Source organism: Meles meles, chromosome 11 (genome assembly GCF_922984935.1).
Source record: "Meles meles chromosome 11, mMelMel3.1 paternal haplotype, whole genome shotgun sequence".
NCBI lineage: Eukaryota > Metazoa > Chordata > Mammalia > Carnivora > Mustelidae > Meles > Meles meles.
In genome coordinates this window covers 20,804,392-20,829,613 of record NC_060076.1, presented here as the reverse complement: position 1 = coordinate 20,829,613, position 25,222 = coordinate 20,804,392, and the positions used below count along the sequence as shown (strand labels likewise).

Here is a 25,222-nt window from a genome sequence, read left to right as displayed (position 1 = left end):
TGTCTCTCCTCTTATATGTTCATTTGTTTTGTTTCTTAAATTCCATATAGGAGTGCAACCATATGGTAGTTGTCTTTTTCTGACTAACTTATTTCATTCAGCATTATACCTTCTGAATCCATCCATGTTGTTGCAAATGGCAAGATCTCATTCTTTTTCATAGCTGAGTAGTATTTCCATTGTATGTGTCTACCACATCTTCTGTATCCATTCATCTATAGGTGGACCCTGGGGTTGCTTCCATATCTGGGCTATTATAGATAATGCTGCTGTAAACATTGGGGTGCACATAACTTTGTGAATTAGTGTTTTCATGTTCTTTGGGTAAATATTCAGTAGTGGAATTACTGGGTCATATGGTGATTATCTATTTTTAATTTTTGGGGACCCTCCATACTACTTTGCACAGTGGCTGTTCCAGTTTGCATTCCCATCAACAGTGCACAGGGTTCCTTTTCTCCACATTCTCGCCAACACTTGTTGGTTCTTCTTTTTTTTAGTTTAGCCACTCTTTTTTTTTTTTTTTTTAAGATTTTATTGATTTGTTTGACAGCACAAGCAGGGGGAGTGGCAGGCAGAGGTGGAGGGAGAAGGAGGCTCCCAGCTGAGCAAGGAGCCCGATGCGGGGCTTGATCCCAGGACCCTGAGATTGTGACCTGAGCCAAAGGCAGATGCCCAACCGACTGAGCCACCCAGGCACCCCAAGTTTAACCATTCTGACAGGTGTGAAGTGATTATCTCTTTATGGTTTTGAATTGCATTTCTCTGATGATGAATGATGGTGAATTATCTTTTCACGCATCTGTCAGCCATGTGTATGTCTTCTTGGGAGAAATGTCTGTTCATGTCTTCACCCATTTTTATTTTGGATTATTGTTATTATTATTATTATATTTGGTGTTGACTTGTATAAGTTCCTTGTATATTTTAGATATTAACCCCTCATCAGATATATCATTTCCAACTGTCTTCTCCCATTTGGTGGATTATCTTTTTGTTTTGTTGATGGTTTCTTTTGCTGTGCCAAAGTGTTTTTATTTTGGTGTAGTCCCAGTAGTTTAATTTTGCTTTTGTTTCCCTTGCCAAAGGAGACCTATCTATAAAAATGTTTATGTGACTGATGTTAGAGATTACTGCCTATGTTTTCTTCTAGGAAATTCATGGTTTTGGAAATTCTTCCAGGAAATTCATCTTGAGTTTATTTTTGTGTATGATATAAGAAATTGGTCCAGTTTTGTTCTTTTGCATGTAGCTGTCCAGTTCTTCCAATCCCATTTGTTGAAGAGACTGTCTTTTTCCTATTGCATATTCTTGCCTCCCTGGTCATAGATTAATTGACCATATAATCATGGGTTTGTTTCTGGGCTCTCTATTCTGATCCACCGATGTTATCTGGTTTTGTGCCAGTAACATACTGTTTTGATTACTATGGCTTTGTCATACGTCTTGAAATCTGGGATCGTGATACCTCCAGCTTTGTTCTTCAAGATAGATTTGGCTGTTTGGGGTCTTTGTGGTTCCATGCAAATTTTGGGATTATTTGTTCTAGTTCTGTGACAAATACTGTTGGTATTTTGCTAGGAATTTCATTAAATCTATAGGTTGCTTTGGGTCATATGGGCATTTTAACAGTATTTGTTCTTCCAATCCAGGAGCATGGAATATTTTTCCATCTGTGTCGATCTTCAGTTTCTTTCATCAGTGTTTTCTAGTTTTCAGAGTACAGATCTTTTACTCCCTTGGTTAAGTTTATTCCTAGGTATTTCATTATTTTTTAGTGCAATTGTAAATGAGATTGTTTCCTTACTTTTCTTTCTGAAACGTCATTATTAGTGTGTAGAAATGCAACTGCAAAAAAGTTTCATTTCTTAGGAACTTTATCCTTTTTTTAAAGGTTTTTTTTTTTTTAAAGATTTTATTTATTTATTTGACAGAGAAAGAGAGATCACAAGTAGGCAGAGAGGCAGGCAGAGAGAGGGGGGAAGCAGGCTCCCTGCTGAGCAGAGAGCCTGATGCAGGGCTCCATCTCAGGACCCTGAGATCATGACCTGAGCCAAAGGCAGAGGCTTAACCCACTGAGCCACCCAGGTGCACCTTTTTAAAGGTTTTTTAAAGATAATTTATTTGAGAGAGAGAGGGAGAAAGGAGGGACGGGTCTCCCACAGACCCTGTGCTGGGAGCCAAGCCCAACGCAGGGCTCAATCTCATAACCCTGAGATCATGACCTTAGCCAAAACCAGTGGATGCTCATCCAACTGAGCCACCCACATGCCCCTTAGGAGCTTTACTTTTATTTCTTAATTTTACTTAGATTTTTTTTTTGAAGATTTTATTTATTTATTTGACAGAGACTGCGAGAGAGGGAACACAAGCAGGGGAGCGGGAAAGGGAGAAGCAGGCTTCCTGCTGAGCAGGGAGACTGATGCGCAGGGCTCTATCCTAGGACCTGGGATCATGACCTGAGCCTAAGGCAGACACTTAAGGACTGAGCCACTCAGATGCCACTTACTTAGAGATTTTAATGGAACAGCTGATACCAATTCATTACCAATGAATGACACCAATAAGCCTTTTGGTAGTTGTACAAGGACATGATTATATCCAACAATGATTATATAATCATTTAATGTAATAAGTTGCATTAATACATTTCCTAATGTTAAATTATTCTTGATTTCCTTGGACATATTTGACTTGATCCTGGTATATTCTTCTTTTTAAAAATTCTTTTAATATACCATTTGCTGTTACTTTATTGACAGTGTTTATACTTATATCTAATTTCCTTTTCTGTTCTGATATTTGGATATCAGATATAGTTAATTCTCATAAAATGATTTAAAAGGTTTCTCTATTATTTATGTGTCTTAGAGGATTTGAATAAAACCATACTTACTCCTTGATGTTCCCTAGAGCTCAGCTGTACCCACCACAGCTTTGCTTACCTTTCACTAAAAGTTCTCTGACAACAGTTCTGTGGTTATTCATTTAGATTTTCTACCTCAACTAAATTTCATTTTGGCCACGTATTTTCCTAGAAAGGCATCTGTCTCATATAGATGTCCAAGTTTATTGGCATAGTTATTCATGGCATGTCCATATAGTTTATAACCATACGTAGAAGTAAAATTTAAATATTGTTTACTCCCTCTCCCCCCGCCATCCCTTCTGTATTGATCAGCTTTCCTAAGTTACTTTATCTAACTCGTCTTTTAGGAAGCTTGTACTTTTTACTCTTTTCCGTTTTCAATTTATACTTTTAACTTTTTTATTCCCTATTCTAGTTTTGACTTTTTTTTTTTTTTTTTTTTTTAATGGGAACACAAAGTAGATGTGGCCTAAAGGGCTCTATTTCATGGGATAAATCTTTTTCAAGTACATGTATTTATCTGCTCCTGAGGACTGTGCTACTTTCTTCGTGTTTGGTCTTCTTGGGTCTGAATGGTGAGTTAACATAGGCTGGGTGTGTTTTTAGGTTTTCTTGTGACTGATGAGGTAATGCAGGCCTACCATTTGCCTCCTATCAGAACAAGTGAACTGTTGGATCCCCTCTCTTTCTCCGTGATGTTAGAATTGTCTTCTCGGATCAGAGGTTGAGTCAGGTGATCAGCTGACTGGTAAACTGAGTGATCTGTCAGTGGGGAAAAGAGAAGGAAGAAAGCCAGGGTTCTGTTAGTTGCTCTGGACACATGGTTTCATCTCTCTCTGGGTCTGGATGTTAGAATTGTCTTCTCGGATCAGAGGATGAGTCAGGTGATCAGCTGACAGGTAAACTGAGTGATCTGTCAGTGGGGAAAAGAGAAGGAAGAAAGCCAGGGTCCTGGTTAGTTGCTCTGGACGCGTGGTTTCATCTCTCTCTGGGTCTGGAGTGTAGCGTGGCTTCCTTCTTGTTTCGGGTGTTTTCCCCATCTCAGGAGAGCCTGTCTCCTTCAGTTGGTAGTCTTGCCTGCTTTGTGCTCGGTGGACCTTCCCAGGGCAGCTCTCCAGCGGCCTTCAGGTTCCTCCGACCTTTGTCTTGCATTTGCGTCTCTCCCCTTCCTGGAGAGAGGAAGCCGTGCAGGTAGGCCTCCCTCTACTGGTGGTCCTCACGTGGACTCTCTGCCTGTGCAGGGCTTCCCCTTGCCGGCAGCAGCCAGCCACACTGGTGGTCCTTCTCTGCCCCACTGCTGACCCTTCACTTACCCATCCCCCGCCAGAAGAAGCACTTTCAAGTTAGAGTGTACGGGAGGGCTTCAGGGCGTTTTCTGCTTCTTCCGTAACCTTGATAACCTTAAGTGACCTCAGGGACCTGGTTTAAAAGAGACCTCCTAGTTCTTTCCTCACTTGTGTCCCAGTTAGATCCAGTAGAAAACCTTTGGAAGTTTTGGCATTTGGATGGCATTCTTGCCTGGTTTCCAGTCTGGTTCGATTTCAGACACTGCTTTGCTTTTTCTTTTTTCCCCCATACCTCTCTCTTTTTCATCCTCTGGGTTGTTAAGTTAGTATCTGGAGAATGGAAAGAGGGAGGAAGCAAAAGTGCATGTGGCCAGCTCATGGAGTTTATCTAGGAGTCGAGATTTGTAATGTTTAAATGAGTGTGTGACATTCCTATGAATGTAAACATGATCGTTTCCTGGTTATTGAGCCCTTGGGATTTTTCCAGGGTTCACTCTGCATTCTTTGCTCTGTTATGAGCATCTTTGAACAGAACATTTCAGGATTTTCCCTTTGACTATATTCTCTAAAGTGGACTTAAGTTCAGCTTTACAGCAAAGTCAACAGTCAAGAGCGTTCTGTTCAGTTTGTGTAGGACGTATTCATTCTTCAAGCATCTCTTGTGTACTTGGCGGGGTGGTGGTGGTGGGGGGACGGGAAATGGAGACAAGTCAGGTACCATACACGCTTTCTCCCCTTCAGTTTAAGGACGTCTTATGTCAAGCTCTTGTGAAACTAGATCATCATGTTGCCCGCATTCCTCTAATATTATCAAAAAGAGAAGTTAGAGTACTTAAGCATGACTTAAAAAAAAAATTTATTTTAGTCACCCTGTGCTCATCACAAGTGCCCTCCTTAATCCCCATCACCTGTTTTGCCCATCCCCCACTCAGTTTGTTCTCTGTAGAGTTAAGAGTAGGTTTCTTGACCATACCATGTTTAATGTAATAATAGTTTTGCCATTGACTTATGTTAATTTAATAATCTGTCTCATGACTGGCTGACTACAATGGTAGATCTTATAACTGAAATTCTTTGAACCAGCGGGGTTTCTGGAGCACCTTATGAATGTGTTTCCCTTCCTAGGTAGAAAGGGGTAGGGGGGGGAAAGAAATTCACTTATAACTGAAAACTGCATAAGTGAGAATTGATATTTTGGAGCAATGAGGACTTTTCATTTATTTGTCAACTGTGTAGTTGTAATTTCCTCAAGAGGTACTGTAACTACTGTGAAGTCGTGCATTTGAGGCACCAACTATGACTTTTTAAAAAATATTTTATTTATTTATTTGACAGAGATCACAAGTAGGCAGAGAAGCAGACAGAGAGAAGGAGGGAAGCAGGCTCCCTACCGAGCAGAGAGCCCGCTGCGGGGCTGGATCCCAGGACCCTGGGATCATGACCTGAGCCAAAGGCAGAGGCTTAACCCACTGAGCCACCCAGGCGGCTCACCAACTGTGACTCTTGATACAATTTTTATTTTCAGCAGCATTTATTAAGTGTCTAGTGTGAACCAGCTGCATGGACTCTAGGAGAATGCATACTTGCAGACAGGTTGATCTCACTTTTTTTTTTTTTTTTAAAGTATGTTAGTAGTGGTGTAGCACCCACTCTGTTCCAGGCACTGTTCCAATTGCTTCCATACCCTAACTAACTCAATCCCATTATACCCATTTTGTAAATGAGGAAACTAGGGCATGGAGAGATTAAGAAGCTTGCAGAAGTCACACTGCTTGTAAATAGTGGAACTGGGCTTCAGAACTGCCTAGTCATTGCTAGGCTCAGTTTCCTTGTCCTTCAGCAGACATTTACTGGGTCCCTTCTATTGGCACGGGGTTGAGCTGGATCATTTCTAAGACTCGGTAATTCATCAGGTACTTCCTGAGTACCTACAATGTGCCAGAGGATAGAGGAGTGAATGAGATGAAAGTCTCTGCTCTTGTCCGACCGTCAGTCAACCCATAAGTTTTTAGATAATGATAGTCTGTGACTAACATAAAGTCAGGGATGGGACTGGAAAGTGATAGAGGGGTGCAGGGATCATTTTCGATTTTGTGGGCTGAGAAGGCCTCCCCAAGTCCACGTCATTTGAGCAGAAACCTGTTTGAAAGGAGAAGCCAACCACATGGGAATGTGAGGGGAGAGGAGTGATCCAGGGAGATTGGCAGCAAACAGGGGAGCCCTGAAGTCTAAAAGGGCCAAGCCTGCATCTGGAGCAGGATGAGCTAGGGGAGAATGTCGGTGATGAGGTCAGGGAGAATGATGAGGTCCCGTTGGCCCTTATGGGTTATGGGAGGGAGTTTGTGTTTCATTCCGAATGTGACTCGATGTCTTTGAGAGTTTTGAGCAGGGGAGTGGCATGCTTTGATTTTTCAAAGAGCTCTCTGGCTGCCCGGTGGGAGCCTGACTGTAGGGCAGCGAGAATGAAGCAGGAGGCTTTTGTGTTGCACCGAGGATTCTCACTTCTTGCATCCTGTGATTCATGCTGGTCAGAAAGGTGCTGCCTTTGCACAGTACCTGCTCAAAAACTTAGGTCTCTTGGTTTAGCACACCTGCTGCTAGGGGACTCGGACCCCTGTCCTTTTCCTCCTATGATTCTCCTATTTTCCCTCCATGTTTACTTCTCATGGGGCCTGTATCTTGAGGGGGAGTCACTTGGGGGCATAACTTGTATTAAAATCCTCAGGGAAATGTTAGCTTTCCCTGATTCGCTTTAAAACCAGAAGCTTCATATTTACCCAGAAGGATTTATGGCCAGATATTGGAGATACGGGGTGCTGTTGGGTTGGAAAAGCCACACCGAAGGCATTCGGCATGCTAAGAATCTGAACCCGGCGCTAGAAACCTGGGTTCAGTTCTTAGCATAACGATGCCAAGCTTCACTGGGACGCGATACCTGACCTTCTGGTCTGCCTCCTTCTCCTTCTGGTTATGTGTCTTGCTAACCTCACGAGCTGCGTGAGCTGCGAAGAAATGAGAACGTGGAAGCATTGTGTACACTTGTGCCATGGAAAGCCTGGCTGGCAGGATCCAGTTTTAGGAAATTGTAGACATTTGTAGGTCATTGGCTATTTGTACGTGCTTACATGTTGGCCCATGAAACACCCAATAGTAAGGGTGTGAATGTTTGCCTGGTCACACAGTCCTAGGAGAAGAGAATCCTCAGTGTGGTAAGATCTGTTTGACTGACTCTCCCCTCCCCTCCCCCATCTCCCCACCTCCCGTGAACTGACTTGAGAACAAGCTAACTTCCCGCTGTCTGGCCAAGACATCTCAGACCTTTGTGTGAGCTGTTTTAGGAAAGTTGTTGGCAGAGGGCCCCAGAGCAAAGGTCAGGCGAGTTGGCTGGGAGTCACAGGGAGACCTGCAGAGACAGACAGACGGCACACACAGACAGGTGCACACCCACCCACACACACACAGGTAAACAAGGCAGTCATAGTTGTTGGGGACTTAGCAGTGTTTGTGGATGTTACATATGTAAATAAATGATTTAAAACTGTGAAAGCTGCTTCAGTGGACATATCTTCAAAGTTTTGAGAAGATTGACTAATTCTGTCAGGGGGCAGATGAAGGAAAGACCTGTATTCTGAGGGGGGGGCATTTGAGCAGATGCCAGTGAGATGCTCGGAGACCGCCACGTGAGCAAGAGAAGTGATTTTGCCAGCAAAGGTGAGGGGTCCGAAACGGCATGGTGGGTTCTGGAACTGATGCCATGAGAAACAAGGCTGGTAAGATCCTTTGAGGCCAGACGGTGGAAAGCTGCTGTCAGAGCCCGTGGTGGCTTACCTGACTGAAGATTTTGAGTTTTTTCTTTCTCTTGTGCGATGTGCTGCCATCTCTAGAGTCTCTCTGAGGTGGGTGTGCTCGTGTTAATGAAATGTCAGCAAGGGGGGCCCTGCGGTGCCTTGCGCGGTGCCTTGCCCCCGAGGTCGGTGTTTCAGTATTACTCACTGAAACGAGGCATGATGGTTATCACAGAGTTCTGGAGAAGAGGTCCTTTTCGGATCTGCAGACACGGGGGTAGGGACTGTGCATGCCTGGTGGCGTCTGTCTGCCGACAGAGCGGTCAGATCAGCAGCTGCTTGACTCCGCAGTCATGTCCACACCGAGAGCCACTGCTGTGGGCTTTGACAAGCTCCTGAGCTGAGGAGAGGTAGGGAGTGGGATCTAGTCCCGCGAGTATCTTCTGCGAAAATGGTATCTGTTCAGTAATTACAGAAATACTTTTGACGTTGCGTAAATATGCATGTGATTAAATTCTCTAGTCAGTAGAAATGGAGACAAAGGAAGGTGCCTTATCTGTTTACTTACTGTCACCCACCGAGTTGGGTGACATTGCCCTTGACTCCAGCCTATACTTCCCGCTGCCTTGTCACTGCCCCTTTCCCAGATGTCCCACAATCATAGAGCTCATGGATGGGACTGCTGGTTGACCTCTCGTTTCCTCTGTGTTCTCTTATCTGGGGGCTAAGTCAAATCCAACCTACATACAAGAAGAAAGGATTCAAGGAAAGCATCTCCCTGCCCCCAACCTGTGATCCGCTGACCAGCAGGTCAACAATGTTTCCAAGTCCTCTTCTGTGCTGTTGTGTCACTTTCTTGCCTTATTCCTGTCTTTGCCTCCTGATGAATCTACAGTGACATTCAGATGCGTTCACATCTACTGTTAGACAAGGCTTCGTCTGTTATTAAACCTAAAAACCAAAAAACATGAGACTAAACCTTTTTTTGGATATTGTAGGAACATAACTTAATCAAGTGCCTTCCTCCTATGGCCTGGAGAGAAAGAGCTCCATAATTTAAAAAAATTTTCCTTCTCTTTTTCTTCTGGCATTTGTACCTCTCCCCCCCACCCCCCACTTAAAGCTTTTATATTGCAGACAGATTTACACATATACGAAAGAGGAGGGGACTGTGTCATGAACCTGCAAGTCCCAGCTTCAATAGTAATCAACTTTGAGGCATATCTTGTATCATCTATATCCTTGTTTACCTATCCTTCATTATTTTGAAGCAAATACCACACATCCTATCATTTCATCCGTGAATATTTTAGCATATATTCCAAAGATGAAGGCTTTGTAAAACCATAATACTTCTATTATCATGCCCGATAATTCCTTAATATCCTCAAATAACTGATCAATATTCACATTTCCCTGCATATCACAAAACCTGTTAACATTTTGTTTTAATCGGGATCTACTACAGTTGTTGATAGGTCCCCCGGATTGCATAGCATCTCTAGGTGCTCCCCATCTTTTTTTTTTTTTTTCTTCTCTCCTTGCAGTTCACTTATTGAAGAAACTGGGTCTGTGGTTCTCTTTAATTTCACATGGTGTGGCTTCTGCCATTTGCACCCTTGTAGTGTGGTCTAACATCTCTCTCCCTCCTCTGTATTTCCTATGAATTGGTGTTGTATCTTAGAGATTTGTTCCGGATTCAGATCCAGTTTTTGGCAGGCATGCTTTTTAGGCGGCGGCATGAACTTCTTTCTGGAGGCATGTAACGTTTACTTGTCTCTTTGTGATGGTTGATTGAATTTTTAAATGTGCCGAGTATTTAAGAGGGTTCACAACTGTTAGTGTTTCCCTGGGCCCAGGTGGTGGTCTTGAGAAAGGGGGAGAAAGAATGCTCTTGTGGTGTGCTCCTGGCAAAGTCTGATGATGGCTAGGGCTGGTAGGTCCTCTGTTCCTGAGCTGGGGTTCCTTCAGTGCTCGCTGGAAGATAGGTGGGTAAACTCCCAGAGTTTGTTTCCTTCGGTCCCAGAAGACCTGTTCACTCAAGAAACACTTAGCAAGGAGAGGCTCAATTTCTTTGGATGTTGCCTTTTGTATGTAGAGGTGTTTCTTGGTTTGGCTACATGAGCTGATGTTTTGCTGATGTTCTCCCGTTAATGTGTTTTCATTTAATTGTAAGGTGACTCTCTTCTTCTTTCAGGATCTCATTTTGCCCAACGGTGGTACTCCTGCAGGTACTTCGAGTCCCGCTTCTTCATCTTCCCTTCTCAACAGACTTCAGCTTGATGATGACCTCGATGGTGAGACCAGAGATCTCTTTGTCACCGTTGACGATCCCAAGAAGCATGTCTGTACCATGGAAACCTACATTACCTATAGGATCACCACCAAAGTAGGTCCCTTCATTATCTTCTGCCCCTGTGGAATGGTCTTGGTGAACTAGAGACCTGCTATCATGATTCCTGCCTTCCTTTCTCCCTCCCTTTGTAGGACTGTGTTCACCTTCGTTCTGATGGTGGGTGTGGCTTTTTGAGAGATCAAATGTATTCAGATGAAAAGGATTTGATATGAATTTTTTGCTTTGAAATGGCAGAGAAGTTGTGACTATAGTCTTTCAAGTAAAGCATTTAATCCTACTACCTTCACTTATTTTTGGTCATGATACTTTTTAGCCTGTTAGTATTGCTTTACTATTGAAATTTATGTATGAATCTTTGTATCATCCTAAATGTCTGGTGGGACCGTGGTTGTAATTTGGTGTAATTGGAGTGGATCATAGGGGAGGGACGTAAGGGAAGGATGGGAATGAAGATTGGTTGCCTTTCTGCTATGGGCCACGTGAGTAGTGGTCAGGGGACTGAGATTGACTGTCTTAATGTTCACAGCAACCCTCAAAGGTAGATATTGTAGTTACAGTTTTAGAGATGAGGAAACTGAAGCAGAAACTTTAAGTAACTTGTTCATGGTTACAGAGTTGGTAACGAGGATTCTAACTTTAGTTTTTAGGACTGTCAATCCAACATTTTTATTTTCAAACCCATACTTTTAAGCTTAATTCCATTTTTTAAAAGATTTTTTTAAAAGATTTTGTTTATTTATTTGACAGAGATTTATTTATTTGCCTACACAAGTAGGCAGAGAGGCAGGCCAAGGGTGGGGGAGAAGCAGGCTCCCCACTGAGCAGAGAGCCTGATGTGGGGCTCGATCCCATGACCCTGAGATCATGACCTGAGCCAAAGGCAGAGGCTTTAACCCACTGAGCCACCCAGGTGCCCCTTTTTAAAAGATTTTAAAGATTTTTTAAAAAAGATTTTATTTAGTTATTTGTCAGAGAGAGAGAGAGCACAAGCAGGGGGGAGCAGCAGGCAGAGGCAGGCTTCCTGTTGAGCCAGGAACCCAGTGCAGGACACGATCCCAGGATCCTGAGCTGAAGGCATAATGGCCTTCATCTTACACGACTGCTTAACTTACTGAGCCACCCAGGCGTGGAATTTTATATATAAATATAAATATTTATATACAATATATACATATACAATATCTTTTCTCATATACAATATCTTTTCTCTGTGGACATGTAAGCCTTTCTCAGATATTTCTTTGATATTCCTGCCCTGTCCTTTCTGCACCTGGTCCACATTTGAAAACTTGTCTCTGTATGTGTGCACACGCACGTGCATGTCCGCAGTCTTCCCCCATCCCCCAGGCTGCTGGGTGCCTCCTGTTTCCCAGGCACTGGGCTAGGTGCTTAGAGGTATGTTAAATCTTCAGAGGTTCTAGGTTGATATATGTATTCCCATGAACTATTTCCACTCCTCCCCTGCCACCCCAGCCCCCAGGGTCAACTTATTTTTTACCCTGTAGTCATCGAAATGGAAAACCTGTTTTTCTTGAACTTATGCTCTAAACTGCTGAAGGACAAGGTCACTGCGTCCCTGGCACAGCATCGCCCACTCTCCTTCACATGTTCCCCCCTGCCTGACTCCACTGCCCTGCAGCCGACCTCCCCCACCTCCCACAAGGCTAATCCTCCAGGACCTCTGTTCTCCAGTCATAGGCTGACTGGCTTGCACACTCTCCTGTGCTGCCTCTCTTTCCTTCTTCCCTCACTCTTTTCCCTTGGTGTTCTTGTTTCTGTCCCTTTTTCCTGGGGTCGATATCCTATAAGTCAGAACTCTTCCAACTTCCAGTTCCGCATTTTCCTTCGGCTGTGATGCCACCACCTCTTGGTGAACTTGTTGCAGAATTAAGTTTTACTTCTTACTGTCAATTCTTCTTCTTCTTTTTTTAAATATTTATTTATTTATTTGGCAGAGAGAGATCACAAGTAGGCAGAGAGGCAGGCAGAGAGAGAGAGAGAGGGAAGCAGGCTCCCCGCTGAGCAGAGAGCCCGATGCAGGACTCGATCCCAGGACCCTGAAATCATGACCTGAGCCGAAGGCAGCGGCTTAACCCACTGAGCCACCCAGGCACCCCTTACTGTCAATTCTATCTCAAACCAGAATCCCTTTCTTTTCCCATTGCAGGTAGTGACAGGAGGTTTAAAATCTTGGTGGTGTATTTGGCACCTTCTTTCTGAACACTGCATTAAAGCTTAGCTACATATGCCCATGTCTCGACACAGGGATGAGAGGGAGAGGAATCACAGGAACACAGGGTCTCACACACCAATCTTCCCCTGGACCTCCACTTCTGCTGTGGTCCTCTAGCGAAATTCATGGTCACAGGATGAGGTTGTACAAATAGTTTATTACTTTGAGCTCTGATTCCCCTGTCCTAATTCAGATTTCTGATGACCAAAGCTGGACAAAGTACAGAGCTGCTTTTGCCTGAACTAAAATGAACCTAGGGCTGAGAGCCAATGTGGGCCAAGCAGTCTCCACCCAAATCTAAGTCATGGGTGCCTTTCCTCTGCGGCGGTGAGGAGCCAGCCCCACCTTCCCAGGGCATGCAGATCCTGGCTCCTTTCTCTGGAGGCTCCTAGAAAGTGTCTTCATCTTAATAGCTAATTACTGACCACTTACCATGTGCTTATACTTTTTGATCATAGAAACCTTTTTCTTTATATAAGTAATATGTGCTTATTGCAGAGAAACTAGAAAACTCAAGGAAGCTGAAACAATAAAAGAATACCTATAAGCTCACCAGACAGAAATAATCATTTATAAATTTCTGAACTGTTTGTCTCCGTCCGTTTACAAAAATGAGTTATTTTGTATGCTGCCCATTCCCTTCATGTGTTGGGCATCTTTCTGGGCTAGTATATGCCAGCCAGCACACCATTATGTTATCATTTCTTTCTCTCTCTCTCTCTCTTTTTTTTTTTTTTTTAAGATTTATTTACTTGAGCGAGAGTGGGGGTGTGGGGAGGGGCAGAGGGAGAGAGAGGACCTCAAGCAGACTCCCCACTGAGTGCGGAGCCCAGCTGTGCTGTTGCCTTCTAAGGCTGCAACAGCGTTCTGCCCTGCGGACGAGCCATCGGTTTATTTTGTGCTGAGTGCTTTAAATATATTGTCAGTTCGTCCTCATAGTCAGTGAGGTGGGTACTGGTGGCACTTTTCCTTTACAGATGAGGAAACTGAGACAGTTACTCCAGGATATGCTGCTGATATGTGGCAGACCTAGGACTTGAGTCCAGATCTGTCTGTGCCATACTTCCAACAAGGCATGATTTTCAAGAGAGGGATGGCTCTGCCCCGCTTGCCCCAGCACTGTGCTCGGTCTCCTACCCAGCCTTTAGGAGCCGTCCTCCTTCCTGTCTCTTACCCCATCTCCTTAGTGATCCCAAGTCTTAACGCCCCAACTAACTCCTCTTTTTAGATTGCCTCCGTGGTCCACAGAGGCAAAAGGCCACTCAGAGGTCAAGAATACATAAGGGTTACAAAGCGAATGTTTAGATTTGATGACAAAAGGGTTATGGGTGGCTGGCAGGCACACTCTCCCTGGAGAGGTGGGCAGAAGCCGGTGTGCTGTGGCAGAAAGACAAGGCATGAGTGTTGATGGTTTGGGAGTGAAGTGAGAACAGGAGCTAGAGAAAGTGTGGGTTTGGGTTGTTGAGGGGCAATTTTGTTTGGTTTTAAGGATGGACGGGACTTGTGCGAGTGCCCAGAGGCCCGCGTTGCTGGAGAGGGAGACATTGAGGTGAGGTTGGAAAGGAGGATGGAAGCCGCTGAGCAGGGGAGGGAGCAGGAGCGTCCAAAGGGGGAGGTGCACTTCTTCCATTGTTTCTAGAGGAAGAGGGAAAGTTTTGTTTTGCTCTGTTTTGTTCTTTGTGGCAGGAAGTTGAGGGTTCTGTGCTTCTCGCTGCAGTTTTCTCTAGGAATCAATGATGAGGTCTTCCACTAAGAGCGAATGGGAGGTTTCGAAGTAAGGCTGGGAGGTTTTCAAAACTTCTGAAGGCTCTGCATTAACCAATGTGGAAAAGGAGGGAGAGAGTTGACGCCTGGCGCTGTTGAAGGTCCAGTGGGAGATTTTGGTGTGTCCGTCAGTGTGTTTGCCTGTTTTAACTCCAGGAGTGTGCTCACACACCCGGGGCTGGTAGAGCAGGAAGTGCACGGCTGCATTTCGGCCAGTCGTGTGGACGGCAGGGGAGGGGACGTTTAGGATGTCGGCAAACGGGAGGTGGAAGTGACGGGTTATGGAATTGATGCTGAATAAGGTAGGAAGTGAAGATAGGGCTGGACAGAGTGCCAAGGAGCTGTAGGTCCCAAGAGGCTGAAAAACCAGGGGTCTTGGGAAGCGGGAGAGTCCGAGACACAGGAGGTGCTGGTTGGAGAGAGGGAGGTCTGACTCTCTGCCGATGACCGTCTAAGGGGAGGCAGTGGGAGCGATGGCTCAGAGGTGGGTGTTGTGGGTGTGAACACGTAGATCTCGAGGGTACCCAAGCTATGGAGGGGCTTTGGAGAGGAAGCCCCTTTGGCACCGGAGTCCTCTGGGAATCAGGAAAGTGGTGAGGTGTCAGTAGATGACAGGTGTGCGAGGGACAGAGATAGAGGTGTCTTGATGGCATGAGCCTCAGAAGGGTTTTCACAGGGCCGTGGAGGCGTGGAGGTGAGCAGCAGTGCAGAGTGAGCCGGGTACCAACAGGGACTCTCGGTCTTGGAGGATGGGGCAGAGTTGGTGAGACGTGAGAAAAGGAGCAGCTTTCCACCTGCCGGGACAACAGGGGGGCTCGAGACTCCAGGGGAGAGGCAGCTTTCAGAATCCGAAGAACTACAGGAATTTACTAATTACAGAATGGGTGTTCTGGAAGACTTGGTATAAAGCTCCAAGAAAGGAAGCCCACAGGGGCATGAGGAGAGACCAGAAGCCACCCTGGTCATTATTCTCAGGTGTTCTCATAGGGTAGCAGTGTTCTGAAGCGGAATGAGAATAGCTGGCTAAGATTTGACAAAGGAAAAGGAGGTCCCTTTGCAGGGAAAGGGGCGGTCACTCCGACTCATAGGATTCAGTTGGCACTTCTGATGAAGACCAAATCTCTCTGGAGTGGACGGGTCGTAAATTTTAGATTGAATGGAGATTCCTTGGAAGGGCTCCAGGCCACAGTAGTTAGGCACATCAGCTTCTGGGGAATTAGGGTTCTTCTGTGGTTAAGGTGCGACCCAATGGATGGGTGCTCTGCTGGCTGATTGATTGCCCTGTCGCTCTGTGCTAGGTCTTCTGAAGTGCTGTATTTACCCAGTGGAGATACTCATATGGAACGAAGGCAGAAATGGATATTCTTCGTTACGGCTCTTGTGCTCAGTTACCAACTTGTAGATCTGACTTCGTGTGTACCCGTGACCTTGTGATCTTGTGGGGCATTCTGGATTATGGATCATGGTGTGGAAGGACCCAGAACAAAACAGTGTAGTGATTGTCTCTGATTATGGAATTGTGGGTGTGCACTTTTCTCTTTTTATTGTTAATAGAAAATAGAGCTTTGCTTTGTTTTCCTTACTCAGTTAGACCCTGAATTTCACAGAGGAAAAATTTACTACAGACTCATAGTTGGAGTTTTATTGGCCTGTGTATTTTATGAGTACTGTGAGCCTTATAACTGACTGGGTTTCTCTCCAGAAATTCATGGTAATGTCTGTGGCCCAGTTTTAGCAAGTGTGCAGAATTCTATGGTGAGTGTCTTTTGCTAGCCTCGTTCCTGGCTCTGCTTTTTCTCTCTGTCCTTGCTTTTTCTTGATCTTTCTGACCTACTTCTAATTTATGTCATTTAATCTCATTTCATGTGTCTCAGTATCTCTTCTAGAACAAATTGTGGTAAAAGTAAACAAAACCAATGTTGGGCCGAAGAGTATGAGCATCCTTCATGGTTCATGATATTTTTTTCCTTATTGCTTTCCAAACAAATTTTTATTTAATCCATTGTGTCTGTAAAGGAGCTTTTAAAAAAAAACAATTTTTTTTTGTGTAACTATGAAAGTATTGTATGAGAATGGTAGAAAATCTGAAAATAAGGATAAGTCTAAAGAGGACAGTTGTCATTATGAGTTCTAGATTTAACCTTTTATATCCACATTTTTAACATTAATGAAATTATATGTGCAATTAATTTTAAATCTTGCTGTTTTCTCTTAAAAGTATATCAAAGCATATTTGTTATTAAAGATGTCTTATGGGGCTCCTGGGTGTCTCAGTTGGTTAAGCATCAGCCTTCAGCTCAGGTCATGATCCCAGGGTCCTGGGATGGGGCCCTGAGTCCAGTATCTTGCTGGGCGGGTAGTCTCCTTCTTCTTTCTTTCTCTACCTGCTTGTGCACACTTGCTCTCTCTCTCTCTGTGTCAAATAAATAAAAATCTTAAAAAAAAAAAAAGATGTCTTAAGACAAGATTACTGATAACCATAGAATAAATATATCATAAGTTACCTGTTTTTATTGTTGAAGATTTAGATTGCTTTGATTCCTTTGCTATTTGAAATAGCATTGCAGCGCACATCATTATACAGTTATCTTTGCCACAGTTTAAAAAGTATTTTCTAATGGCAGATCCCTAGAAGTAGAAGAGCAGTAATTAAAGATATAAGTAAATAGATGATAAATAAAGGAGAGAACACAGGTGAATATTTTTAAAAGCTTGCAAGGGGGACAGCCTTCTTCTCCATGACACCAAAAAAAAAAGAGAGGGGGGGGAGAATGGCTGAATTAAAAAATTATATACCTGGAAAACTCTTTGGAAATTATGATAGATACATAGTTATAAAGAACTTCCACAAATGAAAAAGACTTCAAAAGACCATGAAAAGACAATTTAAAAAAGAGACCCATCACAAAAGAAGAAAAATCTATAGCTAACAAATATTTTTTTGAAAATTTTTTTAATTTAACACATTTACAAAATTTTTTTATAAACATATAATGTATTATTAGCTCCAGGGGTACAGGTCTGTGAGTCACCAGGTTTACGCACTTTACAGCACTCACTATAGCACATACCCTCCCCAATGTCCATAACCCCACCCCCCTCTCCCGACCCCCCCTCTCCCCAGCAACCCTCAGTTTGTTTTGTGAGATTAAGAGTCACTTATGGTTCTAACAAATATTTTGAAGGATGTTCAACCCCAGTAGAAACAAAACAAAGATGACATATTATTTTTCAGTTACAAGTCCATCAAAGATAATCATTGGTGATGAGAATATGTGATAAGAATATAAGTTGATATATTTCTGGAAACAGGTTGTTAATTAAAAATACATGTATCCTTGAGCACCTGGGTGGCTCAGTCAGTTAGACATCTGACTTTTTTTTTTTTTTTAAGATTTTCTTTATTTATTTGACAGACAGAAATCACAAGTAGGCAGAGAGGCAGGCAGAGAGAGTGGGGGAGGCAGGCTCTCTGCTCAAGAGGGCTGAGCGGAGGCTCGATCCCAGGACCCTGGAATCATGACCTGAGCCAAAGGCAGAGGCTTAACCCACTGAGCCACCCAGGCGCCCCAGACATCTGACTTCTGATTTTGGTTTGGGTTGTGGGATGGAGCTCAGACCTGTTGGGGTCTGTGCTGGGCATGGAACCTGCTTGAGATTCTCTCTCTCACTCTCTCTCTCACTCTTGCTACCACCTCCCCCCACTCATGTGTGTGTGTGCTCTCTCTCTCTCAAAAAGAAGAAATGAAAGCCATTAATAAATTATAAAGATTGGGAATTTTGTAAAACACACACACACTCACACATACACACTTTCATCTTTTATCCAGTAATTCCATCTTTAGGAGTTTGATTTTTATCAAACAGATGCCCAATGATGTCTACACAGCATTGTTTATTGATTGAAAGATTGAGAACAACTTAAGTGAGGATTTGGTTTTGTTGTTTATCCATCCAGTGGAATACTATGTATGTGTTAAAAATGATCATGTAGATATGAATTACTGACAGAATGATACTTAAGAGCTGTTAGAGATTTAGAAAATATGAGTGAAGGAATGGATATACATAGAAAAAATACAGAAAGGTGTAAACATAGTATTCATAGTGTTTTTTCCCTATTTAGAGGGATTATGACTCATCTGTATTTTTATTCCTTTATTTTTCCTGAAGTTTTGTTTTTTTTTTTAAAGATTTTACTTATTTATTTATTGGAGAGAAAGGAGAGCACATGCACCAGTTGGGGGTGGGCAGGGCAGAGGGAGAAGGAGAGAATCTGGAGCCGACCCCATACCAAGCTTGGAGCTAGATCCCAAGCAGGGCTAGATCCCATGACCTGGAGATTATGACCCTGAGATCATGATCTTTGTTGAAACCAAGAGTCACATTCTTTTTTTTTTTTTTTTAAAGATTTTATTTATTTAGTTGACAGAGATCACAAGCAGGCAGAGGGGCAGGCAGAGAGAGAGAGGAGGAAGCAGGCTCCCCGCAGAGCAGAGAGCCGGATGCGGGGCTCGATCCCAAGACACTGGGATAATGACCCAAGCTGAAGGCAGAGGCCTCAACCCACTGAGCCACCCAGGCGCCCCAAGAGTCACATTCTTAACCGACTGAGCCACCCAGGTGCCCCTTTCCTGAAGTTTTAAAATAAGTATGTCTGACCTGAATAAGTCGAAGGGGCGGGGGGAGCCAGTTCCCCAAAAATAAGTGGCTTACAGCAGAAACAAACCTTATATTTAATCCTCCGCTCTTCATTACACATACCGATTTCAAAGTTAGAAATGTTACATGAACTGTAATTTATGAAGTGGATCTGCAAAAGCATAATAAAGAGAAATGATCAGCTGATAACGCGTAACGAAGGCAGAAAGTGGAGCCCTTGATCAGGGCATTTGCAGTGAAAATGAATGCATTCGTCACACATCAAAGCTGACCTTTCATGGGCACATCATCACTGGCAGGTCCTCAACCAGAGCCTGTTGGGGGCTCTGTGGTTTTGAAGAATGTCACTTCCAGCCCTCTTCTTGCTGCTGAGGAAACCTAGGCTCCAGGAGGCTTGGTGTCTCAGGAATCTGATAGGTGCTGGGACTGATCCTGCATGGGCTTCTCCTCACCCAGCCTCGGGAGGAGTGCCCTTCAAATTTATATCACCCTCATGCATGAAAATTCAACTGCCGTGATTTGTTTTTTTTGAATTGAAACATTCTTTCTCCACCCCCCCCCCCCAGTTCTGTAATGGTAATTCCTTTGGGGGGGGTTCCTCTCATAAATCACAAATATTTAGGTTGAATGAATTTCCTCACTTCTTCCCACTCATACCCTCTATCACAGGGAAAAGTTGTACCTGGCTATAAAGGAGAAGAGATGCAGGAAGAGTTAAGTGAGGTTCAGTCCAAGACCGAGTCCTTTAACTTCCAAATTTTGCTTGGACTCTGTGAACTCAGGTTTTGGGGAGGATGAAATCGTAATTTTCTTTTTTTTTTTTTCTTTTTTTTTTTTAAAGATTTTATTTATTTATTTGACAGAGAGAGATCACAAGTAGGCAGAGAGGCAGGCAGAGAGAGTGAGAGGGAAGCAGGCTCCCTTCAGAGCAGAGAGCCGGATGTGGGACTCGATCCCAGGACCCCGAGATCATGACCCGAGCCGAAGGCAGCGGCTTAAACCACTGAGCCACCCAGGCGCCCCGAAATCGTAATTTTCAATGCCAAAGCTGCTCACAGCTTTTCCTTGATGAATGACTCTTGTTCATATGTTTTTAAGATTTACTTGGTATCATGGATTAAAATGGACTTTGGGCCTGAAAGAGTAAATTCATAAAATGAAGCTTGAACCATTGTTATTTTGACCTTTCATTTCCAAGAGCTATGACTGTCACGCAGTCTCTCCCCTTACAGGAAAAAAAATGGCTTAGCTGAAACACACTTTTAGTTTGGGCAGATTAATATGTAAAAATCTTGTCTTGGCATAAATTAATTTCATTTGATTTAACATTGGTTTTCTTTATCAAGTGCTACAATCACATTTCAGAAAACTGAAATTCAGGAAAAGGGTGACTGGTGTAAAATATTAATGCATGAGAGATGAGGGAAAAAAGGGATGAGATTAATATTTTCCTATAGTACAGTAGCGTTTTAGCATTATTTCCTTCTAGATTTTTTTTTCTTATCACCTGAAATACAACGTACTTCCAAGGTTATGGTTCTGACAGAATATGGCCAATGAGGCAAATCCTTTTCTGTGTTCATCCAATCTGACTCCTAAACGAGTAGGTGCTCTCTTAGCTCTTTTTGTCTCCCCTCTGCCTATTGGTAAAACTTGGCAGCATATGTAGCAGATGATGGAGACTTAATTTCTTTTAAAAGATACCTGGACTGGGATTCAGTAGCAATATCCTCAGTGGAATTTTTCAGCTAAAAGAAATCCTCAAAGTTAAGCCTGGAGGAAATGAATCAAATGTTTCTAAACACATTCTGAGGGATAGTTGAATTCCATTTCCTAAGGGTAGAAAAAAAAACCACCAAAACCCTCAACATTTCCATTCTACATCCTTGACTTTTGAGCTGGGCCCTGGGGGCCTGGACTTAACATTTTGTGTTGGTAATTGATGTCTTTTGGCTTCTGTTTTGGTGGAAGGAAAGTGTGTTCTTGCCTAGTTTGGTTACTCAAAGAGAGCTTTTTCCCTTCCTTTCTGCCAAGAGATGCTACTATTCCCTTATGCTTATTTTGTTCCATTCTTCTTCTTTGCAGAGTACGCGGGTGGAGTTTGACCTGCCAGAGTATTCTGTCCGTCGAAGGTACCAGGATTTTGACTGGCTGAGGAACAAACTGGAGGAGTCCCAGCCTACTCATCTCATTCCCGTAGGTACTAAGTCATGACAGCTTGTTCCTCTGTTTGCCTGCAATATCCCTCCTGAGGACGTTCACTCAGCTCTCACCCCTTACATGAGGGGCAGACTCTGCCTGACACTTTATACCGTGTTTTCCCATCAAACGCGCGTAAAACATTCTCACGGGTGCTGTCTAACCTGTCTCACCCTTGGGATTTTGGTTTCTGATTTGCTCTGATCATGCTGGTTTCTTGAGTGGTGTGGGGGTAGGTTTTCGCTTTCATTGTGACAGTTTTTTTGAGGTAGGGAGAGTCCTAATTCTTATTTGCTGCCTCTTTAAAGACTGTTTCACCCTTCTAGACACAGTTCTTGAGGGTTGGGTGGCTGCCACCAGGTGAACAACGATGCCTCAGATTACAGCTGGTGGGGCTTTCTTTAGACACGGCTGATTCAGGGAGCAGAAACCTAGCACCCAACCCACCCAACCCCAGTTTTTCACTTAAAAAACCAAAAGCCATCTAACTACATTTATTGAAGCAGCATAATATTTTTCTATTACCCCTATCTACACATTAAAAAAAAAAAAAAAAAAACAGAACTAGAGCAAATAAAATTTAAAAGACTACTTAAACCAACATACATATTGAATGCTTTTCAGACTTTTTTTCCCCCCAGTAGAAATAATAACCATTTTAGACCCCAGATGTTTCTTTGGGCTTTGGGGGCATTGGTGCAGTTTAGGCCATAAAACTCTTCAGAGGGGCTCTATCTTTCAGTAAAAACCTTGGCTGAATAACTTCTTAGCAGTTGCCAGTCTTTGTGTTACGTATGCATCTCCCAGTGCTTCTCTCCCACACGGTTGGAAGAGGGTGAATATACTGTGGTAGAAATGACGGGGTTTGCCTACGACGGCATTCTTTCTCGGAGGGAAGAAACTCATCTTTAAACAGTTGGAACTGTTCCTTAAAATGGAATCGCAATTTGGTGACATTGGCAGCTAGTGAATTTTTTTTTAATTTTAATTTTTTTAATTTTTAATTTTTAATTTTTTAATTTTAATTTTTTAATTTAATTTTTTAAATTTAATTTTAATTTAATTTTAATTTAATTTTAATTTAATTTTTTTAATTTTTTTAATAGGCTTTTTATTTGAGAACAGCTTTAGATTTCCAGAATTACTGCGAAGGTAGTGCAGTGAATTCTCGTATACCCTGCACCTGGTTTTGCTCGACATTTTACGTTCGTGTGGCACATTTGTCACAGTTAATGACGAATGAGTAATGAGTAATGAGTAATGATTGCTTACTGGTGACTAAAAGTCCTTTATTCAGATTTCCTCCGTTTTGCCTAATGTCCGCTTCCTGTTCTAGGGTCCCATCTAGGGTGTCATCTTGCATGTCTCCTTATTGGTCGTGATAGTTTCTCAGCCTTTCCTCCTTTTCGGTGACGGGCGGTTTCGAGGAGTACTCCTCAGGCATTTTGTAGAATGTCTCTCAGTTGAGATTTGTCTGATGTTTTTCTCATGATTAAACTGGAGTCGCGTGTTTTGGGAGGAAAAGTGCCGTTCTCATCACATCATAAGAAAGGTGCATGCTGTCAACAATATTTAATCACTGTTGATGTTAACCTGGATCACCTTACTTGATGTAATGCTTGTTGGGTTTCTCCACCGTGCAGTCACTCTTCACTGCTGTTCCCTGCTGTACTGTTTGGAAGGAAGTTGTTTATGCTTATTAGCCCCCACCGTGCACAAGGGGGGGATCACGCTCCACCTGCAGGCAGCTAGTGTGTTTGAGGTTTGGTTCGACAGCGACCCCTGTTGGTTGTACTTACGCATGGACACCGAAACCAGAACTGAAAGAGGATGGAAGGCTTCCGAATGTCGGGGACTGATCCATAGTATTTTTAAGTATGGTTTCCTCCGGTCAGGATGGAAGCAGTGAGTAAGAAGGTATTCTAGAAGCAAGTGGAGACATAAATTTATTCAATAAATTATTGGTACATGTCTGGGGTGTAGAGAGATTTAATGTAGGAGAGCAGTATGAAAGTGAAAGTGGAAAAAACCTTTTCTCCTTTAGAAATTACTCTGCAGCCACTTGGCTAGAAAGTATCTAGCTGTTAGTAAGCATTGACTTTATGTTAGTCTTCATACTAGGCCTGGTGAGTACTCTTGGGGAGTTCAGGGGTCATGTGATGGACAAGGGACCCCTGCGTGGAAAGTTTATTTTCAGGTGGAGACCTAGTAGACATGCAACATAATTATTGTTTACATTTTCATTTCTTTATTTAAAGAAACAGCTTTATTAAGATATAATTCATTTACCGCACAGTTTGTCCATTTAAAATAGGTTAAGGACTTTTCATATCTTTAGTGTCAGTATTTAGTATATTAGTATATACTATTTCAGTATATATATATTTAGTGTGTAAGTATTTAATATATATATTTATGTATTTAATATATTTAGTATAGAGAGTTGTGCAACCATCAGCACAGTCAATTTGAGAACCTTTTCTCACCCCCAAAAGAAACCTCCCACTCTTTGCTTGTCATTTCCAAACCTTCTATCTTTTTCAGCACCTGGCAACCACTGATCTTTCTGTCTCTATAAATTTGCCTATTCTGGACATTTCATATAAAGTAGAGTCCTATACTATACAGTCTTTTGTGACTGGGTTTTTTTCATTTGGCACAGTGTGTTCAAGGTTAATCCGTGTTGTGGCACGTGTCAGTACTTTTGTTCCTTTTTCTTGTTAGATAATATCACATTGTATGGAGGTACCCCTTTTTGGTCTATCCTGCTTGAATTTAATGGATGTTTGAATTGTTTTCACCTACTGGCTGTTCTGAGTAGTGCGACTGTGAATATCCACATGCAAATTTTTGCATGATCCTATGTTCTTATTTTTTCTTGAGTGTGTACACCCAGTAGTATCATTGACAGATCGTATGTACCTGTTTATTTAACCTTGTGAGAAACTGCCAGGATGTTTTCCAAAGTGGCCACATCATTTTACCTTCCCACTGGCAGGGTATGAGGGTTCCAGTTTCTCCATGTCTTTACCAACACTGTGATTATCTACATCTTTGATTATAACCATCCCAGTGGGTGTGGAGTGGTATCTCACTGTGGTTTCGATTTGCGTTCCCCTGACAGCTAATAGTGTTGAGCATTTTTTTACATGCGTGTTGGCCATCTGTCATCTTCCTTGGAGAACTATCTCTTCAGATCCTTTACGCTGGGTTGTCTTTTTGTTATTAGATCTTTATATAATCTAAATGTAAATCCCTTACTAGAGATACAACTTGCAAAGTTTCCTCCCAGTTAATGAGTTGTCTCATTACTTTCTTGATGGCATCTCTTGGAAGTACAAAGATTTTTAGTTTTGATGAATTCCCGATTATCTTTTGTTTCTTTCTCTGCTTGTGCTTAAAGGTGTCCCATCTCATAAATTGTCACCTAGTTCTAGGTCATGAAGATTTATTTTCTTTCTCCTAAATTTTTTTTTAAGATTTTATTTATTTATTTGACAGGGAGAGAGATCACAAGTAGGCAGAGAGAGAGGGGGAAGCAGGCTCCCTGCTGAGCAGAGAGCCTGATGCGGGGCTCGATCCCAGGACCCTGGGATCATGACCTGAGCCAAAGGCAGAGGCTTTAACTCACTGAGCACTCAAGCACCCCCTAAATTTTTTTTTTTTTAACATTTTGTTTTCAAGTAATCTCTACACCCAACGTGGGGCTTGAATTCATGACCCTGAGATCAAGAGTTGCTCGTTCCACCAACTGAACCAGCCAGGTGCCCCTCTTCTAAAATTTTTATACAGTTTTAGCCCACACATTTCAGCCTTTCATCCATTTTGAGTTCATTTTTGTACAGTAAGCTTTCCTTTCTTTGACCAGGGAGGCTGAATGTCTTCCCCTGAACTTATTGGACACTGGCGTTTTATGATTTACCTCTTCATTTTCTCTTGTTTTTATTTTGTCTTGTTTTGTTTTGCTTTGTAAAAACTCCATATCTGCAAAGGAAGTTGACCTGTATTTTTTATATTTAAATCTAGCATTTGTTCTGATGTGAGATGGGAGGACCATACTTTTTTCAG

The 25,222-nt window shown here is 42.8% G+C and overlaps 1 protein-coding gene across 2 annotated transcripts in view; it reads left to right on the top strand.

Moving 5' to 3' along the window:
- The window catches only part of SNX30 (sorting nexin family member 30), a 111,575-nt gene that overhangs the window by 40,604 nt on the left and 45,749 nt on the right, over positions 1–25,222 (top strand). For both annotated transcript variants that reach the window (XM_046022466.1, XM_046022465.1), the window contains exons 2-3: positions 10,138–10,329; positions 21,041–21,151. In XM_046022466.1, the coding sequence (XP_045878422.1) occupies positions 10,138–10,329; positions 21,041–21,151 (303 nt within the window). The remainder of the gene's footprint in view (positions 1–10,137; positions 10,330–21,040; positions 21,152–25,222) is intronic.